General features: G+C 50.0%; 8 protein-coding genes across 8 annotated transcripts; 4 read left to right on the top strand and 4 right to left on the bottom strand.

The window, feature by feature from the left end:
• Positions 1 to 71: 71 nt before the first annotated feature.
• N7519_006721 (oleate hydratase) lies at positions 72 to 1669 on the bottom strand (the record flags this gene model as incomplete). The annotated part of the gene is made up of 3 exons (XM_057293497.1): positions 72 to 464; positions 542 to 1079; positions 1131 to 1669. The coding sequence occupies 3 exons, from the start codon at positions 1667 to 1669 to the stop codon at positions 72 to 74; spliced, it is 1470 nt and encodes a 489-aa protein (XP_057148308.1).
• A 2078-nt stretch (positions 1670 to 3747) lies between these two features.
• Positions 3748 to 5479, top strand: N7519_006720 (glycoside hydrolase family 18 protein; the record flags this gene model as incomplete). Its single annotated transcript, XM_057293496.1, is given in 6 exon segments — positions 3748 to 3856; positions 3912 to 3974; positions 4029 to 4042; positions 4101 to 4228; positions 4286 to 4570; positions 4585 to 5479. The coding sequence occupies 6 exon segments, from the start codon at positions 3748 to 3750 to the stop codon at positions 5477 to 5479; spliced, it is 1494 nt and encodes a 497-aa protein (XP_057148307.1).
• A 681-nt stretch (positions 5480 to 6160) lies between these two features.
• On the bottom strand, positions 6161 to 9690 carry N7519_006719 (putative plasma membrane H(+)ATPase; the record flags this gene model as incomplete). Its single annotated transcript, XM_057293495.1, has 5 exons — positions 6161 to 7867; positions 7918 to 8610; positions 8671 to 8894; positions 8944 to 9358; positions 9673 to 9690. The coding sequence occupies 5 exons, from the start codon at positions 9688 to 9690 to the stop codon at positions 6161 to 6163; spliced, it is 3057 nt and encodes a 1018-aa protein (XP_057148306.1).
• A 1485-nt stretch (positions 9691 to 11175) lies between these two features.
• N7519_006718 (glutamate--tRNA ligase GUS1) lies at positions 11176 to 13390 on the bottom strand (the record flags this gene model as incomplete). Its single annotated transcript, XM_057293494.1, has 2 exons — positions 11176 to 13053; positions 13130 to 13390. The coding sequence occupies 2 exons, from the start codon at positions 13388 to 13390 to the stop codon at positions 11176 to 11178; spliced, it is 2139 nt and encodes a 712-aa protein (XP_057148305.1).
• A 152-nt stretch (positions 13391 to 13542) lies between these two features.
• On the top strand, positions 13543 to 14568 carry N7519_006717 (mitochondrial 54S ribosomal protein uL1m; the record flags this gene model as incomplete). Its single annotated transcript, XM_057293493.1, has 4 exons — positions 13543 to 13781; positions 13855 to 13949; positions 14029 to 14420; positions 14476 to 14568. The coding sequence occupies 4 exons, from the start codon at positions 13543 to 13545 to the stop codon at positions 14566 to 14568; spliced, it is 819 nt and encodes a 272-aa protein (XP_057148304.1).
• Positions 14569 to 14739: 171 nt separating this feature from the next.
• N7519_006716 (COG2 family protein) lies at positions 14740 to 15757 on the bottom strand (the record flags this gene model as incomplete). The annotated part of the gene is made up of 2 exons (XM_057293492.1): positions 14740 to 15606; positions 15656 to 15757. Coding segments are annotated over 2 exons (969 nt in total), but the record flags the coding sequence as incomplete, so codon positions are not given.
• Positions 15758 to 16176: 419 nt separating this feature from the next.
• On the top strand, positions 16177 to 17643 carry N7519_006715 (uncharacterized protein; the record flags this gene model as incomplete). Its single annotated transcript, XM_057293491.1, has 6 exons — positions 16177 to 16403; positions 16465 to 16814; positions 16870 to 16928; positions 16967 to 17173; positions 17226 to 17394; positions 17456 to 17643. 6 exons carry the CDS (start codon positions 16177 to 16179, stop codon positions 17641 to 17643), a joined length of 1200 nt encoding a protein of 399 aa, XP_057148302.1.
• A 2401-nt stretch (positions 17644 to 20044) lies between these two features.
• N7519_006714 (uncharacterized protein) lies at positions 20045 to 21283 on the top strand (the record flags this gene model as incomplete). Its single annotated transcript, XM_057293490.1, has 1 exon — positions 20045 to 21283. The coding sequence occupies one exon, from the start codon at positions 20045 to 20047 to the stop codon at positions 21281 to 21283; it is 1239 nt and encodes a 412-aa protein (XP_057148301.1).
• Between the last annotated feature and the right edge of the window lie 373 nt (positions 21284 to 21656).

The following is a 21656-nucleotide window of genomic DNA, read 5'->3' as shown; positions in this document are numbered from 1 at the left end:
TCCGTTCCGCGTTTCGGTGGGGATTCGTGCTAACAACACCTAGGTCCCCGAGGGCATATTAAGCTAAATCTCTAGCCCAATCCCATCAGATGATTTATCGCCATCTGTGCCCCGCGTACGCAATAGTCCATACTAACAGGTATCTCATTCGGAATCTCGACGAAGTGCCCGATCATGGCCATGTTCCTCATCCCGTCTGGAACGACCAGGGGCCGGTCACAACCGTCCCGCCGCAACAAGGGTGCCGACTTCCGAGGCATCAAACAGGGGATGGTGATCGATCCCTGGAGGATCCCCTCGATAGGAAATTGTAGCTGGTGCAGAATCTCAGTCATTATTTCCTCGCCGGAGCACTTGAGCATCGGCTTCTTGACATAGTCGCCTTCCTTCTCTGGGAAGGCCGCGTAGCCCCAGAAAACCTGCACGTCGACGGGCTGGTCGGGAACATAGGCTGTCGCGGCAGGCTGAGGGTTAGGAGCCAGCTGCTGTGCTTGAGGGTGACGAAGGTCCCGGTGCCCGGCTCATCGCCTGTCAGCTGAACGAAGCGCTCGAAGAATTGTGTGTTGTTCTTGAGCGTCACGGTGAATGATTCCTGCCGGGATTCACCTACCCGAGTGCAGAAGTTATATGGGTTGCCAAATTTCGAATCTTTTGACGATAGCTCCAGCCACAGGAGCCAGTTGTCATCCAGGTTCTTATCGCACTCCATCAGCTCCAGCGATGGCGGAGATTCGTTCGTCCCGGTCGTCGCGCCGGATATCACTGAGCCTACTGATACGATAACAATGTCCTGCGGCCTGACTTCGATTGTTGTCGCTGGTTCGTTTTCTGGGACCGCACAGATGGTGGATACCTGTTGGTGCGACGGCTCAAAAATGATATCAGTCACAGTCGTGCGGAAGCGAAAGTCAACGCCGCGAGACAGTAGGAAATCAGCTAGTGGGGCGATAACGGATTCGTGGGCGTTGTAGCGGCTGACATCAAGTTGGCACGCACGATCCAGTCCGTGGGTGCCGTTCCTGAAGTGCTGTGTATATCGACGGAATTCCACAAGGCTGTGCCACGGCTGGAAGCCGAACCTATTATCATCAGTATAGTCACGAGTAAAACCATCTGTCAGTGACACATACGTTGTAGCTAGTAACAGCCAGTAATCGCTCTGGAAGAAGCTTTGGTGGAAGTAATCACTAATGCGAGATCGCCCTAGACTCCTCTCCGATTTGAAACCCAACCTGAGCAGATCCATGTGGTCTCTAAGCCCTAGCCTGATGTCTTTAGTGTTGATCCGTTCTACGCCCCAAGACTTCCGTGCGAGGAACCTAGTATGGAGCTTTTCGGTAGGCGGTTTTGAGCGGTTGGTTTCCATCATGTCCATGACGGTCTTCGTCCGGTCCGCCTTTAATGGTACGAGTGAAAAGAGCCGCTCCATCCAAGCGTCAATGAATATAGGCATGACACCAGCGCGATAGTGATAACCATTGACCGGATCACCGCAGGTTGCAGTCCCCCCTCCAGCAAACTCCAATGCCTCGAGGATGTGAATTCGTGATGGCGGAACATTAGCCTCTTGGATGAGATGTACTGCCGTTGTCAGAGAGCCAATCCCACTTCCCAGGATCCAGGCATCAAGATCGTTTGGATCGCGTCTCTTGGATTGTTGGTGTGCCATGACGATATTATTAGATGACTGACAATGGAACCTGTTGCAGCGAAATCTACTGATTTCAAAACTCTTAGCATCTCTTATGTGATCAGCCCACACTGGGCTAGTCAGATACGGTGACGAGTAGAGCACATGATGTCAATGGACGAACCACCCATAATTGCAACGGATTTAGTAACCGTCTCGTTATCCGATGACGTTAGATTTCAATTTATACTCAGAAAATTCATATTACATAGTATGGGGTATCGCTCTTTCATCCGACATTTGGTATCAAAATGGCAAAAAGTGTGGGTGTTTTGTCCAGTGGATATCCATCTCCGTATATTCGTGAGTTGAATGCAATTACCATGTGAACGTGTATATAGGCTTAGATGACGTTGTTCTCATTGTCCAGGATTGTACTCAGTGTCCCCTTTTTCCGGGTATCCAATTCCGGGACCGGACCGAAACTGAGTAGTATTTCCCAGATAGCTTGAACATGAAACTTGATAAGAAAGCTTGAAGGATAGAAAAAGTTGAAGTATGACGACAACCACTTTTCGTTATTCCCATAAGCAGTATGTTGACCCGTGGTAATAGCGGAATTAATCCATGGAATGATCCTGGAATGATCCATGGAAACTGGAACGTTCGATGTACCTAACTCATGATGGGAATTAACCACCCCAATATAGGCTAGTATGCTACAAGTACAACTTTGAATTGTTTACAAATTGCCTGCTAATCTCTCGAAGAGGTCACAGGCAATCGTTGATACTTAGCGTTCCTGTCTTTATCACTATTGCAAACCCTACTCCGCAATAACGACTCGTTTAGCCGATGATATAGATGAATATCTGACGTTGATGAATCTTGACAAGTTATCCTAGGAGAGAGTGTATATAGAGCAGAATCACCTATTACATCTCTACGCTCTATCTTTAGGCGCTGTACGACAAAGTATAGGGCCCTAGATTATAGGACTTGGCAATATGATCGGCTCACTACTCCGTATAGCAATATCAAGTTCGAAGTAACTTAAATAAGCCGTATTCTCAATAACGATTACATATATTAACACCTACACAGAGTTACTCGGCTCATGCATGTTCTCTTAATTTCCAACAATCCCCCTTTCCCCGAATAGCCCCAGGGTCAATCGTCCGGAGAACCACGTACGATTATTGGAGATGAATGGCATTGTGACTTCTTTCCCTTTCCTCATCTCCAGCAACGCCAATACAAGAGCTGACGTTGCTGCATTGCGTGGAGTATCCTATATCCCTCCGTAGGCAGTGATTCGGGGAATTAGGTTTGTTAATATATATTTCGGAGCGCCAGCAAGTTTACGTTCAATGTAGTTTTCAATATTCAATGTTCTTTTTCTTTTCTTTTCTTTTATCTTTTCTTTTGGAAATTAGCCTTGAGAAGTAGCGAACTAAAAAGCTATGGCCCATTTGTGTCAAGTTAGTTCATCTTCTAAGGGCGAGTAGAGTATAGTTTGAAGGGGTGCCACGCCCAGATGATCACCGAAATAATCACCGATCACCGAGATGACCACCCAGATGACAAGGGATATGGCTTCTGACCACGATAGCCGGGCATACAATATGTAGTCAAATTCTAATTGCCTAGACCTAGATCTTACATTCACATATGCTCATCCCTCGGTGCATTCTTAGATCTGCTCTCGGCCCCCTGACAACGGCACTGGAATGCAGACCAGGGCGCCCAAAACACTCCACAGTCCAATCAACATAGTCATCTAGCAATATTACTTACACATTTTATTCATTTGAGACCAAAGAATGACCCCGAAACTCTTTTGCGATCGCTGGCGTGGACATGTGGATCATACCATGCGCTCCGGGCACCAGGTGAGGCACTTGGATGGGAAACGCGGCCAATGCTTCTTGGAGAATGACAAGGGCAAAAGTCCACTGTATCCTATTTAATGATGCGCTATGCTCATTCATGCTGAGGCTCGGTGTTCTGACGCGTCCTTGTCATTTCCGTCCCTATATATCCTCTAATCCCATATATTAGTTTCTTCTTCAATACAAGTATTTAACCCAAGCACATTCTGTACCGCAGTTGTCATTATGCGTCGGTATCAGGGTCTCCTTCCTTGGTCTATTTTGTTGGCTTCACTTGGAGGAGCACAGGCGAAGCTGGACTTGAACTCGACCAGCAACATCGTTGTTTATTGGGGTATGTGTTCCTTCATTGTTTAGGCCTATTAATACTTACATTCGATGTACTGAAGGCCAAAATTCTTTCAATGGAAAGGGGGATAAGGAACAACAGCCCCTGGCACACTACTGCGATAGTGAGTGAGCCCTATATTTCCGATGTGGTCGTTACAGCTAACACGAGACTCTAGATGATGACATTGATGTACGAACAGGATAACCAAAAAAAACTTCCAAAGTTATGGGCTAACAAACTGGCATAGGTGATACCAATGGCCTTCAATATGATGGTCAATGGCCCAGGAGGCGCCCCGGCGATTGATTTCTCCGTTACCAGCAAAGACTGCGAAGTCTTTGAGGGCACTAACCTGAAGAATTGTCCTTCAATTGCGTAAGCATTGCTACATCCCGTTCGCTGACGATTTGCTAGATAGCTGACAACATCCAGCAAGGATATCAAGACGTGTCAAGAGAAGGGCAAGACGATTCTTCTTTCTATCGGTGGAGCCACCTACAGCGAGGGTGGCTTCAAGTCGGAAGAAGCTGCCAAGGACGGTGCGAAGCTGATGTGGGAGACTTTCGGCCCCAAGCAGGAGGGTTCCAAAACCCTTCGTCCCTTCGGTGACGCCGCCTTGGATGGGTTCGACTTCGACTTCGAGGCCAATGTCCAACACATGGCCCCCTTCGCCAACGAGCTGCGCTCACTGATGGAGGCAGATAAGAGCAAGCAGAAGTTTTACTTGACAGCAGCACCGCAATGCCCCTACCCGACCAGGCCGACAAAGATATCCTCAACGGTCCTGTCTACATCGACGCTATCTGGGTACAGTTCTATAACAACTTTTGCGGCGTCAACAATTTCAACACCGACGCCTCAAGCAGCAAATATAACTTCGAAGAGTGGGACAACTGGGCCAAGACCGTGTCAAAGAACAAAGATGTCAAGGTCATTGTTGGCGTACCGGCATTCACTTCTGCCGCTAGCACGGGGTATATTCCGGCGTCCAAGTTGGCCGAGGTGATTGAATACACGAAGAAGTTTGAGAGTTTCGGGGGTGTTATGATGTGGGATGCCACGCAGGCATACGCCAATGATGGCTTTATTAAGGACGTGCGAAAGGCTCTGGGCCCTGCGAATGATTCCGGTTCGTCGTCGCCCGATCCGGTGTCAACCTCGGCATCTACATCTACGTCCACTGACTCAACGACTACAACAAAGACATCGACGACGTCGTCATCTTCCAGTGCACCAGACTCTTCACACTCGTCTTCCTCCTCCTCATCTGCTTCTGCTTCGCACAAGGCACCTGAAGAAACCACCTCCAAGGAACAAAAGCCCGTTGCTCCCGCTGCAACGCCCAACCCGACTACTGTGGCCACCGCGACAACAAAGCCAGTTGACTCTACAACTCCATCTGTTGAGGCTACTGCGGCTCCCACCTCGAACGCTAACCCGCCGAATGAGGATCACTCGAGTGAGGATGAATCGAACGATGAGTTGGAAAATAATATTCTCACCTCTGTCTTGGGCAACGACCTTCTTGGGTTACTGGGCGGCCTCCGTAAGGCGAACGAGGTTGCTAGTCGCGCCACCCATGGTCTAACTAACAACCTCAGACATGCTCAGCGTAACCGTACCTGAGCGTTTGATATTGTGGCCAAAACAGAACAGACATCGTTACCGACCCCTTTTAGGAGTTTGTGTCTCTGCGATGTGGACGCACATCAATGGGCTGTTGAGCATATATAAGAAGATCTACGATGAACTCGACATTATTCCAGACCCGGCTCGCTTTTAATTTGTCTTTCGAATCTTTTGTCATCCTTTTATACCCTTCGATTTTATCCCCTTCAACCCGTCTGCCCATATGATACCCATTATTTAATCTTCCCCTTTAGAACCTTGGAAAATCATACCAATTGCATTCCTTTGTGCCTTCTCTATACTTGGTAACTCTGTAATTTAATTAATCATATGATGAATATACCGTTCGACTCGGGATGGAGCTCGTTCAATCTATCTACAAATTGACATGGGTATCTTGTGGCTTCCATCAACACTATACTAATTAATGATTAAATTCGAAAGACAGAGCTAGAAGTATTTGGCGCCATTAGGATACTTCCAAGCAGATTCAACACATTAGAGATTAACAGACACACCCTCGTGCTGGTATACGTTGGCCCCGAGAAAACACAATAATGATAACGTCCACCATCGACAATATCTAATTAGGCCAGGAACAAAACAAAAGAGAAATCTTTCAACAGCAAATGATCATTAACTCCGGACATCATACCACCCACTTGATATCCCACCCCTTTACTCAGCCTCCTCCTCCTCCTTGGTTGTAGCCAAGCAGAACCGTCCCTTCGGCGCACCCCCTTCCTCGTACTCAACCGTAAGACGAGACAAGTGAGCAAGCAGATTCTCCATTTTGACCTCCCCCCTGTCACGCTGGACACGACCCAGATTATCGAGCCACTTGATCTTGTTCATGATGAAGTACACCAGAGCGATAACGATCGACACACCAAGCGAGTAACCCCAGATCCGCACAACAGTGACAATATCGGTCCAGCCATTCGTGGTCTCGACAAATTGACTTTGTGGGCTGGTCCTCATGTTTTTGTTGGTAAACCAACCAAACAGACAGAAGATAGTAGCCAAAACGTCTACGCCGAAAATCGCAGTCACCAGGTGGATAGATGGCCAGGTAGCGATGCCGCGAGTGACAAAAATGAGCCAATTCTCCGTGAGTGCCACTTCCAAAAAGAGAACTTCTTGAATAGAGCCCCAGTTCTGGATAATGCCTCCCGATTTAAGGAACATGCTTCCCCGTATAACCCACGTACCCAAGGCGAGAAGCACACCGAGAAGTACGGAAATGAACCAGATTTTCGGAAGTTGCCATTCAACAGGCCGCAACTCGAAGGATGCATGGTCATAGGCTACTGCAACAGTCGCAAGATCGGCAAACAATGCCAAGAAGACGATGAGCTCGACACGGATGCTTTCATTGAGAATGATCATTGAAGTCACGAGGTAGATCTCAAGATGTAAGCATAGTGCAATGCGGTACTGGATATACGACTTCATGCGATGGAAGATTTGACGTGCGACCTTGATTGAATCAATGATGGTTGACAGCCCAGGCTCGAGGAACACGATGTCTGATGCAGACTGCGCGGCTTCAGAGGCGCCTTCAACAGCAATGCCACAATCCGCTTTTTTGAGAGACGGTGCGTCATTTACACCATCGCCAGTCATAGCAGTCAAGTGGCCTCGTTCTTGCAGCATTTGTACGACTTGGTATTTGTGTTCTGGGAACACCTCGGCAAAGCCGTCCGCCTTTTCAACAAGATCACTGGCCATAGCACCACTCAAACCGCCGTGAATTAGCTTGTCTGAGTTATACACCTTAGTTCCCAAAGCCAACATTTTGCAGGTTTCTTTCGCAATGGCAATGGCATCACCGGTGAGCATCTTGACGCTGATACCGAGATTCTGTGCTTCGCTAATAGTATGGGCTGTGTCTTCTCGAGGTGGATCAAACATAGGCAGCATTCCAAGCAAAGCCCAATCTTCGCCTTCCTTTTGCACAGCAACACCCAGAGAGCGGAAGCCTCGATGCGCAAATTCTTGGGCTTTAGCCTTGTATAAGTCGGCAGTCTCCTTGGAGCAGCTTGTCAATTGAAGCACAGCTTTCGGAGCGCCTTTGGTGCAGGTATACCGGATGCCGTCACAGGTGGCAATAGTCACAATGCGTTTTGAAACTGGATCAAAGGGCGTGAAAGTTTCAGTTGTCCAACCTCGGCGCAAAATTTCTCGTGCTCTTGGGTATTGCCTTAGTGTCAAGATTGTCACCTTATCGATCGGATCAAGAGATTCAATATTGTGCGAGGATGCAAGAGCAGCAACGGCAAACATCCAATCGACATCGACGCCTTCAGCTACATAAGGATCCCGAATACTGAGTTTGTTTGCCGTGAGAGTACCGGTCTTATCAGAGCACAGAATGTCAACACCCTATTTTGCGATTAGCATTTGACGGCGAGTCCGAGTTGATACGCACTTACGGCCAGGGATTCAATCGCTGTCAGTTTCTGCACAATAGCTTTCTTTTTCGCCAGATAGGCAGCGCCAACAGCCATTGTGGTAGTGGTCACAACAGGTAGACCGACAGGTACCCCAATGATCAGCAAAGACAGAGTGTAGTGAAGCAAAGTCTGCTGATCGGGCGAAGCGATGGGAATATGACGGAAGAATCCGCCAATCCAAGCAGCGAGGATCCAGGCCATAACAAGAATCAAGAGAGACGTTCCGATATTGTCCATGACAAGTTCGAAGTGACCAGCGCCTTTAGCAGATTGCACCATAGTCGCAGTGCGGCCAACGAAGGATGTTCTCGCACTCGTTTGTACGACCGCATAGGCCTTGCCACGCTTGCAACCAGTCGTATAGAAGATCATATCTCCCATATAACGATCCACGGCTAGCGACTCTCCCGTGATGGCAGAGTGATCACAAGCCAAAATAGGATAACCACGTCTGCGGGCCTTCTTCGCCTGGTGTTCGTCCTCCTCCTTGGCCTTGCCATCGCCTTCACCCTTATCGGTCTTGGTTGGTTCATCCTCTTCTTCAGACTCGGACCCTCCACCGAGCATACCCTGCTCTTGAAGCTGGTTGAACTCTTCCCAGCCATGTTCGTCCTTGACATCACAGATAACCCTGCAGTCTGCAGGCACGACTTGACCTTCACCAACAATGACCTAGATGATTGATCAGAGTCTGCTGTATACCATGTTCGGCCCCATCCAAGATAGACTTACTACATCGCCTGGAACCAACTCTCGAGCAAGACATTCTTGTTGAGTGTTGTCACGAATAACCTGCGCGCGCAGGGCAATGTCACCCTTGAGACTTGCAACCACATCGGCAGCCTGCTTCTCCTGATACCAGCCCACGGACGCGTTCAGACACAGGATACCAATGATGACACCAAAATCAACCCAGTCCTCTAGACCAGCAGCAAGCAAAACAGCCAACTCCATGACTATGCTCAAGTCAGCGTGATAGTCAAAGGAGGAGCGATAGGAACTCACCGTAGAGAATTGGACCCTGGAAGTAAGAAAGAATCTTAGCAATGGGATTCTCCTTCTCGGATACCAACTCATTCCACCCAGCTCGACGACGACGCAGCGGAACTTCATCGCTAGAAAGTCCCTCTCGGACGTCCGTCATGGTCCACTCATCGGGAAATTTGCCGGTTTCTCCTTCGACCCTTCGAACGCGGACCTTTCGCTTCATCCATGGGGCGTACCAGACTCGTTTCTCAACCAGTTCCCCCCTCTCTTCTTCCGCTGCATTGGGATCACGGAAAGTCGACACATACTTGACAAGCTTGCCATACTCATCCAGAGTGTTCCAGTCCCCGCTCAGAGATGCCCGGGAGATACGTGAGCTACGGCGGCGATTGTCGGCACGCTCGGCTTTGCCCTCGCCGACATGTCTGACTTCCTAAGTCAGATATAAGTTCCCCGACACAGAGAAGCCCGATTGACACACACCTGTCAAATGAGACAAGATTATTAATGATAATAAGAACGAATGCACGGAGCAAATGGGGATATAGAAATGAGCAAACAATGTAATGAAGAAAATGAGCTTTGCAAATGTTCTATTTGTGCCTCAGCACCTTCGGGATGACAAGAATCGAAGATCACTGCGATTGTATCTGGAGTAGGAAAGAGAAAAGGCTGTTAAGGTAGGAATGTTCCCTTCCCTTGGAAAATCATGCTGACGTCGAGCTAGGAAGCCTTCGGGAGAGACACGTCTCCATGTATGCTCATTATTTTGGTCTCTGTACTCGGTACTTGAAGGATGATGAAACCGGGGAACTAGAAGCCAAGGAACCAGGTCTCGAAAGGGACGTGCCGCGGACAACCCGAAGAACTCCCGCTGGGTTTTGATGCATCGAATATCGGTTCGACCAATCCCGGGCAGAGACAAGACCATTTGGTTGGCGCTAAGGTCAAAAGAAGCTGGTGGCGCAAGCAGGTACCCGAATTGACTTCGAGCCAATAGGGTTCGAGCCAAGAGAGTATTCATTCACGGATCACGGAAGATGTCTCGGCAAGGCCAGGAGAAACGCCAGTAGGGAAGGGTCCAGGCCATTTTTCTGTGGCTGCAGAATATGATGTTGTTAGAAACCATCGCATATATAATTCATATGGTGATGATCTGTTCCAGGACAATCATTGGGCGTTGAATGTCGTAGTTGTAATACCAGTCGAAATCCCTGAGCCCCAAGGAACTGGGGAAGCCATTCAAGCATAGGCGGACGAGCGGCTGTCCGGATGTCAATCGAATGCATGCAGGTAGTCTTCGACGTCATGCGCGCCCGTTCCGCTGGCAGCCGGTCGGCGGAATTTATATCCATTCCCACGCCAGTTTCATGTTTCGCCGAGAGAGAGGGCGAACGGTGGGAAAGTGAGCCAGGAAATCCGGGATGTGAAAAGTATAAGAAGCATGGTGAACAACTTACCCAGGAAGATTGCTGTAGTAGAGTCATGAAAGAGGGTCCGGCGTCGCACACGTGACGCTTTCAGCCCTACACGCGCCGTTAGGACCATTCCCAGACAGCAGCAGCCCTCCCAGAGCGACATCATAGTATAATATGCCTACCTGTAGCCAAATACCGCGCGAATGGCCCGTGAAATCCCCTACGCGCCATGGGAGATAATGCCACAATTTGCCCTTGCGTCGTCCAATGCAGCCCTTTGTAGATGCATACAGGATTGTAACATGGGTAGGTACATAAATATGTAGGGACCTGCCCAGGTGGGGTGCAGTGCGCATGGCAAAGTTATAAATATCCAGCCATGGATCTTCCGAGGTCGATGAGATGGTCTGCCCAGGTGGTGCATAAGGAAAGGCCTGCAGTAGGCAGAAATCATCCGAAGACCGCAGGAGCAAACAACGAAGTCGGGATGAAGGAAAGAGGCTAGATACACCCAGATTTTTCTCATTTAGACTTTCTATTCTTCTCTCCTCACTCTTCTTCAACATGCCTGCTTGCTTCCTGCCCACTGCCCCCTGCCCCCTGGCCCCTTATCAATTCAATCAATTCCTATTGGACTGCCATCAATCAGACACGATTCCATCAAACGAGGCTATTCCCAAATACCATGTGATTCTGCTCAGCATGCGGATCTCTCTACAATTGTTTTACTGAGCACGAGGTGCATATGATCATATAAACAACCTTCCATTTTCATAGATCACTCATAAAACATGACTCACATCAACTGACACATGATCTATTTGCACATGATCTATTTAGTCTTGCCGGAAGGGATGTTGAAGAAGACCGCAGGCTTGCCAGGAGCGTACGCACGGTCAAGGCGGTAGTAGCCCTTGCGGTCGAACTGGATGATGTCGCTCTCCTTGAGATCAGCGACGTTGCAGTCAGCCATACCTTCCTCGCGGAACTCGGTGTGCTTGTTGAGGTAGTCCTCCAGGACGTCGTCCTCCTGGAGAGAGTCCTTGGTCAACAGGTGATCAAAATCGACCAATTCGACGGGAACCAGGTCCTGTCCCTCGGTGGCAAGCCACGTGACCTTCTTCTCAGTCTTCTTGACATCGCCGGCCATGTGCAGCTCGAGTTCAAGATCGGTGATGAGACCGGTCTCGTTGGTGGTGACCTTGCGCACGATAGCGTTACCCCAGTTCATAAGGGTGATCTCTTCGTCAGGCTTGAACAGCTTGACATCTTCCTGCTCGAGGATGATGGAGCTGCTATAGACGACCTTCTTCATGCCCACGGCGGCGTTCTTGACGTGCCTAGGCTTTTCCTCGCTGTAGGGAGCAGCAGGCCCACCGGTGACAGTGGTCTTAACAACGTTCTTGTTGAAAATGGTGGTGTGGCGCGGGGCAATGGGATCAATATACTTCTTGTTAGTGGCCCAGATAAGACCCCAGTCGAAGTTGGTGACAGCCTTGGAGGGGCCCTGCTTCAGGATGAACTCCCGGAGAGCAGGAATGGTCATACCGCGGCGACGAATACCACGGATGGTGGGGAAGCGAGGATCATCCCAGCCCCAGACGAGACCAGTCTCGACCAGCTTAGTGAGTTTGCGCTTAGAGAGGAGAGTGCGAACGAAGTTCATGCGGGCGAAATCCCACACCTGCACGTTACGCATCTTCATAGTGTCCAGCATCCACTGGTACTGGGGGTTACGGTCACGGTACTCGATGGTACGCAGAGCGTGGGTCACACCCTCCATCGAGTCAACAATAGGGCAGGCAAAGTCATAAGTGGGGTAGATCTTCCACTTATCGCCGGTGCGGTGGTGTGTCGCTGGGTTACAGCGGTAGATGACTGGGTCACGCATAGCCTTGTTAGGGCAGTCGACAGAGATCTTAGCACGAATGCACCAACGAAGGCCCTCGGGGGTGCCCTTCTTCATCTCCTCTAGGTGAGACAAGCTCTCCTCGGGGGAAAGGTCGCGACGCTGGCTAGGCAAGCCGTCCCATCGCTGGGCAGCCATAGTTTCCTTTTCGGTATCATCCGCATAGGCGTCGCCCTGCTCGATGATCTTAACGCAGTGCTCGTACAACTCATCGAAGTAGTCACTAGTGTAGGTCATCTTGTTAGGCTTAATACCCATAAGCGCAAGGTCCTCCACGATCGCATCCTCGAACTCTTGCTTCTCGTTGGAAGGGTTGGTGTCGTCAAATCTGAGAAGCAAAGTTCCGTTGTATTTCTCATGTGCAAAGTAGTCGTTAAGAAGAGCGGCCTTAGCGTGACCAATGTGGAGGTATCCAGAAGGCTCAGGGGGGAATCGGGTAACGACACCGTTCTCGGTGTTCTTAAGGGCAATGTCGTAACTGGCACCCTCCTTAGACTTGGCCACCTTCTTCTCCTTAGCAACTGCGTTCATAGATTCCACAGCGGCGGTAGCCCAGGGGCAAAGCTCTTCCAAGAAGCGATACCAGCGGGTGAGATTCACAAGGGATCCTTTCTTCAGAGCCGCAACGGCGACACGGTTTCCGCGGAGAGCACCCCAAAGGGCAATATCGGGGGTAGACAGAGAGTATCCGACGATAAACGAGCGCATAAGGAGGTGAGCATCGAGGCGCTGGAGCAAGGGATCGAGGGCCTTGAAGTCCAGGGTAGTCAAGGACTCCAACTGAGAGATCCATTCGGTCTCCTATGGGAAAATTAGTGTTAGTGACATATCGTTTTAAATAGAAGTCTCGGCCGCGGGGCAGTAACTAGTAACTCACCACCTTGGGATCCTTGCCAACCAGGTAAGGGAAGTGGGTAGTAAGCTCCTGGATAACATCGGCAGTGCCAAAAACAGAGTTGGAGCCACTAGTGAGCTGGACAATGGCCTTATCGTTATCCTGGAGAAGAGCAGTGTCCTCAAAGGTGATATTGACGACGGGGGCGGGGCGGGCCTCGTTGATAGAGGTGACGATGAGAACCACAGGCAGGAGCGCCGCGTGGTTACCACGAGTGGCCACTTTCAATTCGTATTGAGACATTGCGCAGAAGTGTGGGAAGCAATGGGAAATTTTGGAGGGGCAGTCATCATTTACAGTCCCCGTCCGGACCCACGTTTCTCCGAGGCCGACAGCTTTCCGGCAGAAAACAATTGCTTCATCCAGTCGATCAGCTCAATTTAACGCCTGCCAACATGTCGTCCGCCGGCTCGATGCTGCCCACCGCGGCACGCGGAATCCTCTCATCATGCCGGAATCCACTGCGGAACACCCCAATCGCTCCCATTCTCTCCCCTTTCCAGCAGGTCCGAGGTCTCAAGAACAAACCAAAGAAGGGGAAAGAGCAGCCTACCAAGAGCCGCAAAGGACCCCAGGAGTTCCGACAAAAGAATTTGAAGGACATGCCGCAGTATTCTCTGTGTGATGCTATGCGGTATGTACTGAGCATCTCATAGTGAGACGTCAGTCAATGGCCGGGCCACGAATTGACACCCTCTTTTCTGCAGATATATCCGGGCCATCGAAGTCGGTCGCGAACCCACCGTTCGAAAATACGAACTGCACATCCGACTGCGGACAAAGCGCGACGGTCCCGTCATCCGTAACATGCTCCGATTTCCTCACGCCGTCCAGACCGAATCCCGCATCTGTGTCATCTGCCCCCCCCGGTTCGAAAGCAGCCAAGGAAGCGCTTGCCGCCGGTGCCGTTCTTGTTGGTGAAGATGAAGTCTTCGACGCTGTCAAGGCAGGCACTATTGAGTTCGATCGCTGCCTGGCCCACCCGGACAGTTTGCCGGCGTTGAACAAGGCCGCCCTGGGTCGTATTCTCGGTCCTCGTGGTTTGATGCCCAGTGCGAAGACCGGTACCGTTGTGGAAGATGTGGCTTCGCGAGTACAGGATCTCCGTGGTGGTACTGTCTACCGTGAGCGTGATGCCGTTATCCGTCTGCCCGTCGGACAATTGGGCTTCTCTCCGGAGCAATTGCGCGACAACATGCGCGTGACCCTTGACCAGATTAAGAAGGATGCCTCCGCGCTGACCGACCGTGTCAACAAGGAGATCTACGAGGTGGTGAGTACATGAATTGATCCTTTTTGTGGAAACCAGCCTCTAACAACACCGTCAGGTACTGAGCTCAACGAACGGACCCGGGTTCTCACTCAACGGCGAGTTCCGCTCCGATGCCTCACCCCCAACCTCCGCCTTGACTGGCGTGTAACATACTCAATTTTCTTATATCCTTTGGCGTGTACAAATTTATTGTTTTATTAGGAAAGGACATGGTGTATCATGGTATCATTGTTGAATTAGAACTTTATAAGACCAAACGCCGACGCTATGTATGCAAATCAGTGCACGTCGCCAATTTTCAGGACGAAGCACGTTATTTTTACAGCTTGAGGTTCTTCAGCGCGGCGACGGCACTGACATCCTCACCCATAAGCTCGTAGAGACGCAGAATTGCCATTGTCCTAGCGTCGCTTTTGCCCTGTTTACCACCAGCGGTGGTCTGCTCCAGGGCAGTTTTGAGATCCAGGAGCACTGTGGACTTGATCTTCGCGACTCGTGGTTGCTGGGCAAGCAGGAAGGGATGTTTTTCGCCGACCCGGGCAGCTATCGAGGTCAAGTAGACAAACTTCTGGGCATGGCGTTCCATCCTCTTCAATGAAATCGCGGGAGTGCCATCCGGTAGCTCGTCGTCATCGCTGTCTGCACTTTCGCCGCTGTACAGATCGGACTCGGTATCGGATTCGTCCTGTGTGGCCTCTTTTTGCGATGACTTGTCCACTATCATCAACCGGTGTTCCAATTCCTCCACCCGATCCGCATAGTCCAACAGATCTTTGCCGATGTCGGCGTTCGTTCGTAACCGCCGCTTCTCATTCAACAGCTCTTCCACTTCCTGCCGCCGCGCCTCGACCTTGTCCCGGATAGATTTGACATCGCGCTGGAAAGAAAGAACCCCAACCTTCACACCTTCGACTTTCTCCTCTCCCCCGCGAAGTGAGCTGCCTAATGAGAGAAAGTCCTGGTAGTTCTCATTGACAAGATCCAACAGCTCTTTGTTCAATAATTGCTCTAGTCCCCGCAGTTCCTGTCGAAGATCCTCGAGGCTCTGATGTCGGTTTGTTAATGACGATAGGAAATTCGCTGGATCGAAGTCAGGGGCGAGGAATGAGGTGCGGGATAGCGGTTCTGGGAAGGGAAGCCCGGATTGGTCTTCATCGAAATCGGATGACCCGTCGGAGTCGCTGAACTATAGGAGATTAGATGATGTACCGATTTTGGGTGACATGGATGCATACTTGGAACCGATTCATGGTGCGTCCGGGCAAAGCTTGGGCAATGTATAAGGAAACACTGGGGGAAACGTGGGGATGTAGGATATGCCTCGATATGGGATGAACGCTAATTAATCAAGAGGACTAAAATCGCAGAACTCAAACGATAACTGGCTTCGTGGCCTAGTGGTTATGGCATCCCACTCGTATCTTCATGGTGCTAATGGGGGGGGTCCCGCGTTCAAATCGCGGCGGAGCCATTTTTTTGGTCTCTTCTTTTTTTGTCTGCACGAGAACACTAGAGCTCTGGGCTTATTTACTCAACGTTTTGACGTTTGTACGCAAGGAGTCTGAACTACATTTGCAGCTTTATTTGACAGCTTTCTTGTGGTTTTCCGACGTTGGTGTATACATGTTTGCAAGGACCGGAACAACGAAATCGATCACGTCCCTCTTCTCCATTCATGCTCGCACTATGACCCTGTCCCTGACATCTGCTTGCGCTCCACGTCCGACGGAGTCTTATGGCAGCTTTCATCTCCCGAATGTCCCCTGTCCGAGCACTTAAACGCCGCCCCTGGCCACTGTCATGGGCGGCCATTCCCAAACTTCCAGTGAAGGAAGCCATTGAAGAGGAATGTACGCCGTACTATGATCCCGCACGATTCTATCCAGCACGGTTGGGTGACATCTTGAATGGCCGGTATCAACTCGCAACGAAACTCGGTTATGGTAGTAACTCAACGGTCTGGCTCGCTTGGGATCTGAACCAGTTTGTTCCCCACGTACTCCACATCCAGGGTATGTTGTACATCTGCTAATACTCGGTACAGATGGCGCTGGTTAAAAGAGAAATACGTTGCTCTCAAGGTAAATTCAAGTGCTCATCACTCTCGGCAGAACGCTGCTCAAGCTGAACTAGACATCCTACGACACATCTCTGAAGCAAATCCCCTGCATAAGGGTTGGGGATTCGTCACACGTCCTCTCGATTTGTTCACTATAGAGCGTGGGTTGGCGAGACATCTCAGCCTTGTCTTTGAACCTTTGCGAGAACCCCTCTGGATATACCGCCAAAGGTTCACCGGTGATGTGATACCGTCAGATGTGCTGAAGGTTTTACTTCAGATGATGCTTCATGGACTTGACTATCTCCACTCTGAGTGTCATGTTATTCATACCGGTTTGTCTTTTAGTTCGGGTTGGATAACTGAAAAGTTAGAACTAATCGATCCCAGATTTGAAACCCGACAATATAATGATCAAAGTTGAGGATCCATCTATCTTGGACAACTGTGTCAGAGATGAATACGAACATCCTCTACCACAGAAAAGTTGCTCAGATGGCCGCACCTCTCTCGGAATGACTTCGGCATCTCCGACAAGATCACCGGCATAATCCAAATCACTGACTTTGATTTATCTGTCCGCGGAGATAGGCCAAACAGTGGATGTATCCAAGCAGAAATATACCGAGCCCCAGAGGTTATTCTGGAAGCAGGCTATTCGTACAGTGCCGATATCTGGAGCTTAGGTGTCATGGTAAGTCTTGCACTATATCATTACTATATTAAAACTAACGGTCTTTCGGTAGTTGTGGGATGTCCTTGAAGGCAAAAAGCTATTCAAGGAGGTGGATCCTCTCGAAGTTCAAGAATATGATGAGCTTAACCACCTTGGCCATATCGCTGCATTGGTAGGCCCTCCTCCAAAGGAACTTCTAGACAAAGGAACAAGAACTGATCGTTCTTACACATCTGATGGTAAGTACCTAGGTATATTATTGTCTCTTCTGTTTCAGCGAATATTAACTCAATTCGATAGGGCAATTCAAAGGTAGGACTGTCGCACCATTGGACTTCAACTTCGAATGTTCAATATGCAACATACACGATGAGGATAAGAGGATGTTCATCGAGTTCGTACAAAGGATGATAAAATGGCGCCCAGAAGAACGAAGTACCGCAAAGGAATTACTACAGGATCCATGGCTTTATGCGGATTTTGATTGAGATTGAAATGACTGTCTCCCTCTTTACCCGATGAAGTTTCTCTCCACACAAGAATCTCCCCTTCGCAGACTACAGCTATTCCACTTTTCCCTCCACTTTTGGTCCTAGAATGTACATAGCTTTTCACATACCTTGCTAAGCAAGGTGATTCTTTTAGTGACCTGAGATACTTGAAACACGTTGACTGTTTCAATGCCCCGGCGGATCGGGGAAGTGTACATTCGAATCAAATAATAGACTCTCTGACAGCCTATGACTTCACCCCCTCCTGTCTCGAGAAACATTCATGGTTGTGGTTTCACTTTTGTTTCACGCTAACCTTGACCACGGGTCCTCGTCCTGCGAAAATTGATGTCGACGCCCAGGAAGCAGGCCAGGCGAACGGCTGCTGGCTTAGATCCTCACCAGAGACGAGGTGGTCTACAACGGCGATGAAGATTCCAGTACAGATATGCCACCTATTTCGATGGGTTTAGTGCTTAGATGTCATGGGGCAAGAATTCTGAAACTCGCCATCCATGAAGTTCTATACAAAAGCCCAGGGAAGACCTATTGCTTCTCGCGCCTTTGTCAAGAATCCGCAGGCCCACTGGTCAAGTACCCAAAGCCAATACCCAAGATTAAAAATTGCTATTGGGATAAGTTAGTGGTTTAGATATCGTAGGATTAGATTACCGACCTGCTCCAAACCTGACGATTCCCCAGATCTGTTGTCGGGTAGCTGAGCCCGGCAGCGTCCGACTATTGACGAGCCGTATAGTATGTACCCCAATGAGGGTCACCGTGCCGACAAATGACACGGAATGCAGGACCAGCTCATCGGTTATCACATGAAATGTTATTAGAAATAGCAATATAGAGCCTAGTACTATACCTATAACGATAGAGTCTCGGCGATTTGAATTGGCTGTTAAGACACGATGCAGGACCGGGGTTGTGGCAACATGCATCGAGAGGTCCTCCACTAGTAGAAGGAATCACGAGGCTAATAACGTTGGTAGCTAATATAAGAAAGACGCGGCACATACTCATTTGGGTGTGGTACTTCAGGCTGAGATGGAATGCGAACGAGCACAAACCGACCGCTATTAAGCCCCAGTATGGAAGGGCACGTAAAGAATCACCATGTTTGTCTTTCCGTTGCAGCTGGCGTAACCCGTAGATCGCAGATTACTGATGAAGATAAATTAGATCATAAGGTTACATTGCTTCCGGTATCTTACTATAGGCGACATTTGTCAAGCTGTTGATAAACTCAGCGATGTATCTGCTCACGGCATAGTCCGTCTCGCAGTAGCTTTGTCGAGATCAGCAAATGGAGAAATGAGCATGATGGCATACTGACTTTGCCTTCGAAGTTGGAGGTCCCCACAAATAATCTGCAGAGTCTGTTGCGTTCATTCTGGAGTCGACTGAAGTGAAGGACAGTGATAGAAATACGGAGTATACAAATCCGCGTTTATGCACATATGGCGTGTTTACGGAGTCTCGATGAATTGATGAATTCGCCGGCATATCCGGGGGCGGTCAAGAAGGCTCATTTCAAGGCTACAACATAGGAAATTGGAAACAAAGGCGGCGCTAGTTACAGATCCGTACGGAATATCAAAGAGCGGCTTCCGGCCCGCGGGCTCGGAGGCCGATGTACTCGGCCAGTCAGCGGCCGACTCATCCCCAGGTGGAAGTCGGGCTGACTGCGGCCGACTTAACCGACTCGTGAAAGTACTAGTGCAACCAATGGAAACCCGACTTCATTCATATTGGAAACAGGGGGATCTTGCCATGTTCCAGTCCACTGGAGGCAAAAGCGTGGGCTTCCCGAGGGCCTACCTCAGTCCTACGGGGACTCGGTCATACACCCACAATCATAGCAAGTCAGCTTCTCTTTGCGAGTTCCTAGAATGGCCTTGTTGTTACTCCGACTGGTATTCCTAGATCCCTCATACCCCCTAGTGATTTGGTAATTCGAGCCCTCGTGCTCACGGGATTCGTGGTCAAAGGCCTAAGGTGATGCTATCGGTTGAAATATTGTCCGATGACCCCACTAATCCACCGGCACGGCCCCGGGGATCTTTTGCCCGTGGACGCCATAGCTCAGGGAACCCACTTCTCGTTCCCAAGAGCTACCTACATGTAGGTACATACGTGACGGCGTATTGAAGGGCTAAACCGGAAAGAGCAAAACTAACTTGAGAAGGCACGGGACCGTACTCCGTACATTAAATCACAAATCCTCAACACAGGTCGGAGAATATGCATTGTGCATGCGACGCGGATACACCCCTCGTGAGCCAAACCTAACCCAGTCGAAGCCCTGTACCTCTAGAGCGGGGTAAGTGTCTGCGCTGTCTCCTGCATTCTGCATTACACATAGCTGCGCGCTACCTCAACCGGCACGGAGATGGAGTCGGCTACATTGCCCGGTACAAGGCCGCCATCGTCTTCCTTACTTCGACAAGGATGGTCCCGACTACTATCCCCATCAAACGCGTCTCCAGTAGCGCCCGCTACCAGCCCCTCGCACCAGACAAACCAACGATACGACTCCGCCGAAGACCCCACCGCATATCGTACCACGGCTCTGCGCCAGCCGAACAGTTCCCCAAGGCCTGCATCCCGACCCGTCCCAGTTGATAATCCCTCCCGGCACTCCTCGTCACCTACGCGCCCAGTGCTTGTCAGGGCGTATTCAGGCGATGCGCAGGATAGACCTACAACACAACCTCCTATGTCCGCGCGTCGGTTCCTCTCGTTCTCCGGCTCGAGGACCTCGGCTCCGCCCCGTCCCTCTCAGTCCGATGTCATCTTCCCGACGGATAAGGACTTCAGCATCGAGAGTATACTGCAGGCTATCGAGCCTGATATCCGTGGCACGTTAGACTCGATCGCTGAGATCTGCGGGCGGAGCAAGCTGAGTCTTTCCAATGAGTATGGGAGTCACATCGCGCCTTTAGGTGAGATTTGTGCTCCGTCGGGCGCGCTGGGACCTGTTGAGGAGGACGGGCCTAATGAGGAACGGCGTGTGGATGACAGTAACGCGGTGGTCGTCGACGATGAGGCCAGTGCGATTGATCCGGCTCGGGATATGCATCCGTTCTCGTTTCATCGGTATCTGGAAAACCTGCGGCAGACTGCGTCTATGCAGGGACAGAATGGCACATCCGGCCAAATCACTCAGGGACAACCTCCGCTATCTCCGGGTATGGAGTCTGAGGCTGGAACTGTCTTGGCTATTGCCCCGGAGACTATACCCTCGAGCCCTTTCACGCGCGAATTCGCATCGAAACCGAAGCATAGCGGATGTGATCTGCTGGCAAAGAATGCTGCTGGCAGTGACCAACAGCAGTCGTCTCAAATGGCCACTCCCGCTGTCGTCTCAGAGGTCCATCTAGAGGCGATTGCAAATGATGGGTCCTTCGCGGAATCCAATATTATCCCGCAAATTGGTCTGGCTGGTGATGCTTCACCCGCGGTAGGAAGCTCGGGTCGGGAAATTATCCATTCCCTTCTTGGGTGGCTCAAGTGGACTGCCAGTATCGCTGGGCCAGAATCTAGCCCTGCTTTGCAGTCCGCGGAGAGTCGGCTACGAGCCATGCTTGATCGTTCAGGGAGTGAGGGTGCGCCCTCATCTGTGCCTTGACGACTGGAGCCTGTAACACGGTGTCCTATTATGAGACATGATAATGACTTTGATGTTAACGATTTTGGAAATAAACCATTACTACAATATCCATCATGCTACGAACGCATTTAGTTTTTATGAATGATTCCCTTTACACTACATCATACTGGAAATGTTAGGCTGTAGACTTTTCCTACGTAGTCAAAGGAATGGGTGATTCTTGCTAGGTTGTTATTACCCATGTCCACAGTATTACAAGATTTTTACCAGATCGTCTAAGCACAAGTGATACCAATATGGCAATTTCCAATTTGACTCAATATAATGAGGCTAAAGAGTGAAGCCTAGGACAAACATTCTCAAGCAGTGTCATCAAGCAATAAAAGCCAAA

Source organism: Penicillium mononematosum, assembly GCF_028829835.1.
Source record: "Penicillium mononematosum strain IBT 11891 chromosome Unknown utg000003l:1.0-8172316.0:1.0-8177699.0, whole genome shotgun sequence".
Classification (NCBI taxonomy): Eukaryota; Fungi; Ascomycota; class Eurotiomycetes; order Eurotiales; family Aspergillaceae; genus Penicillium; species Penicillium mononematosum.
Note: the sequence above shows the minus strand (reverse complement) of the source record. Positions and strands in the feature narration are given on the sequence as shown.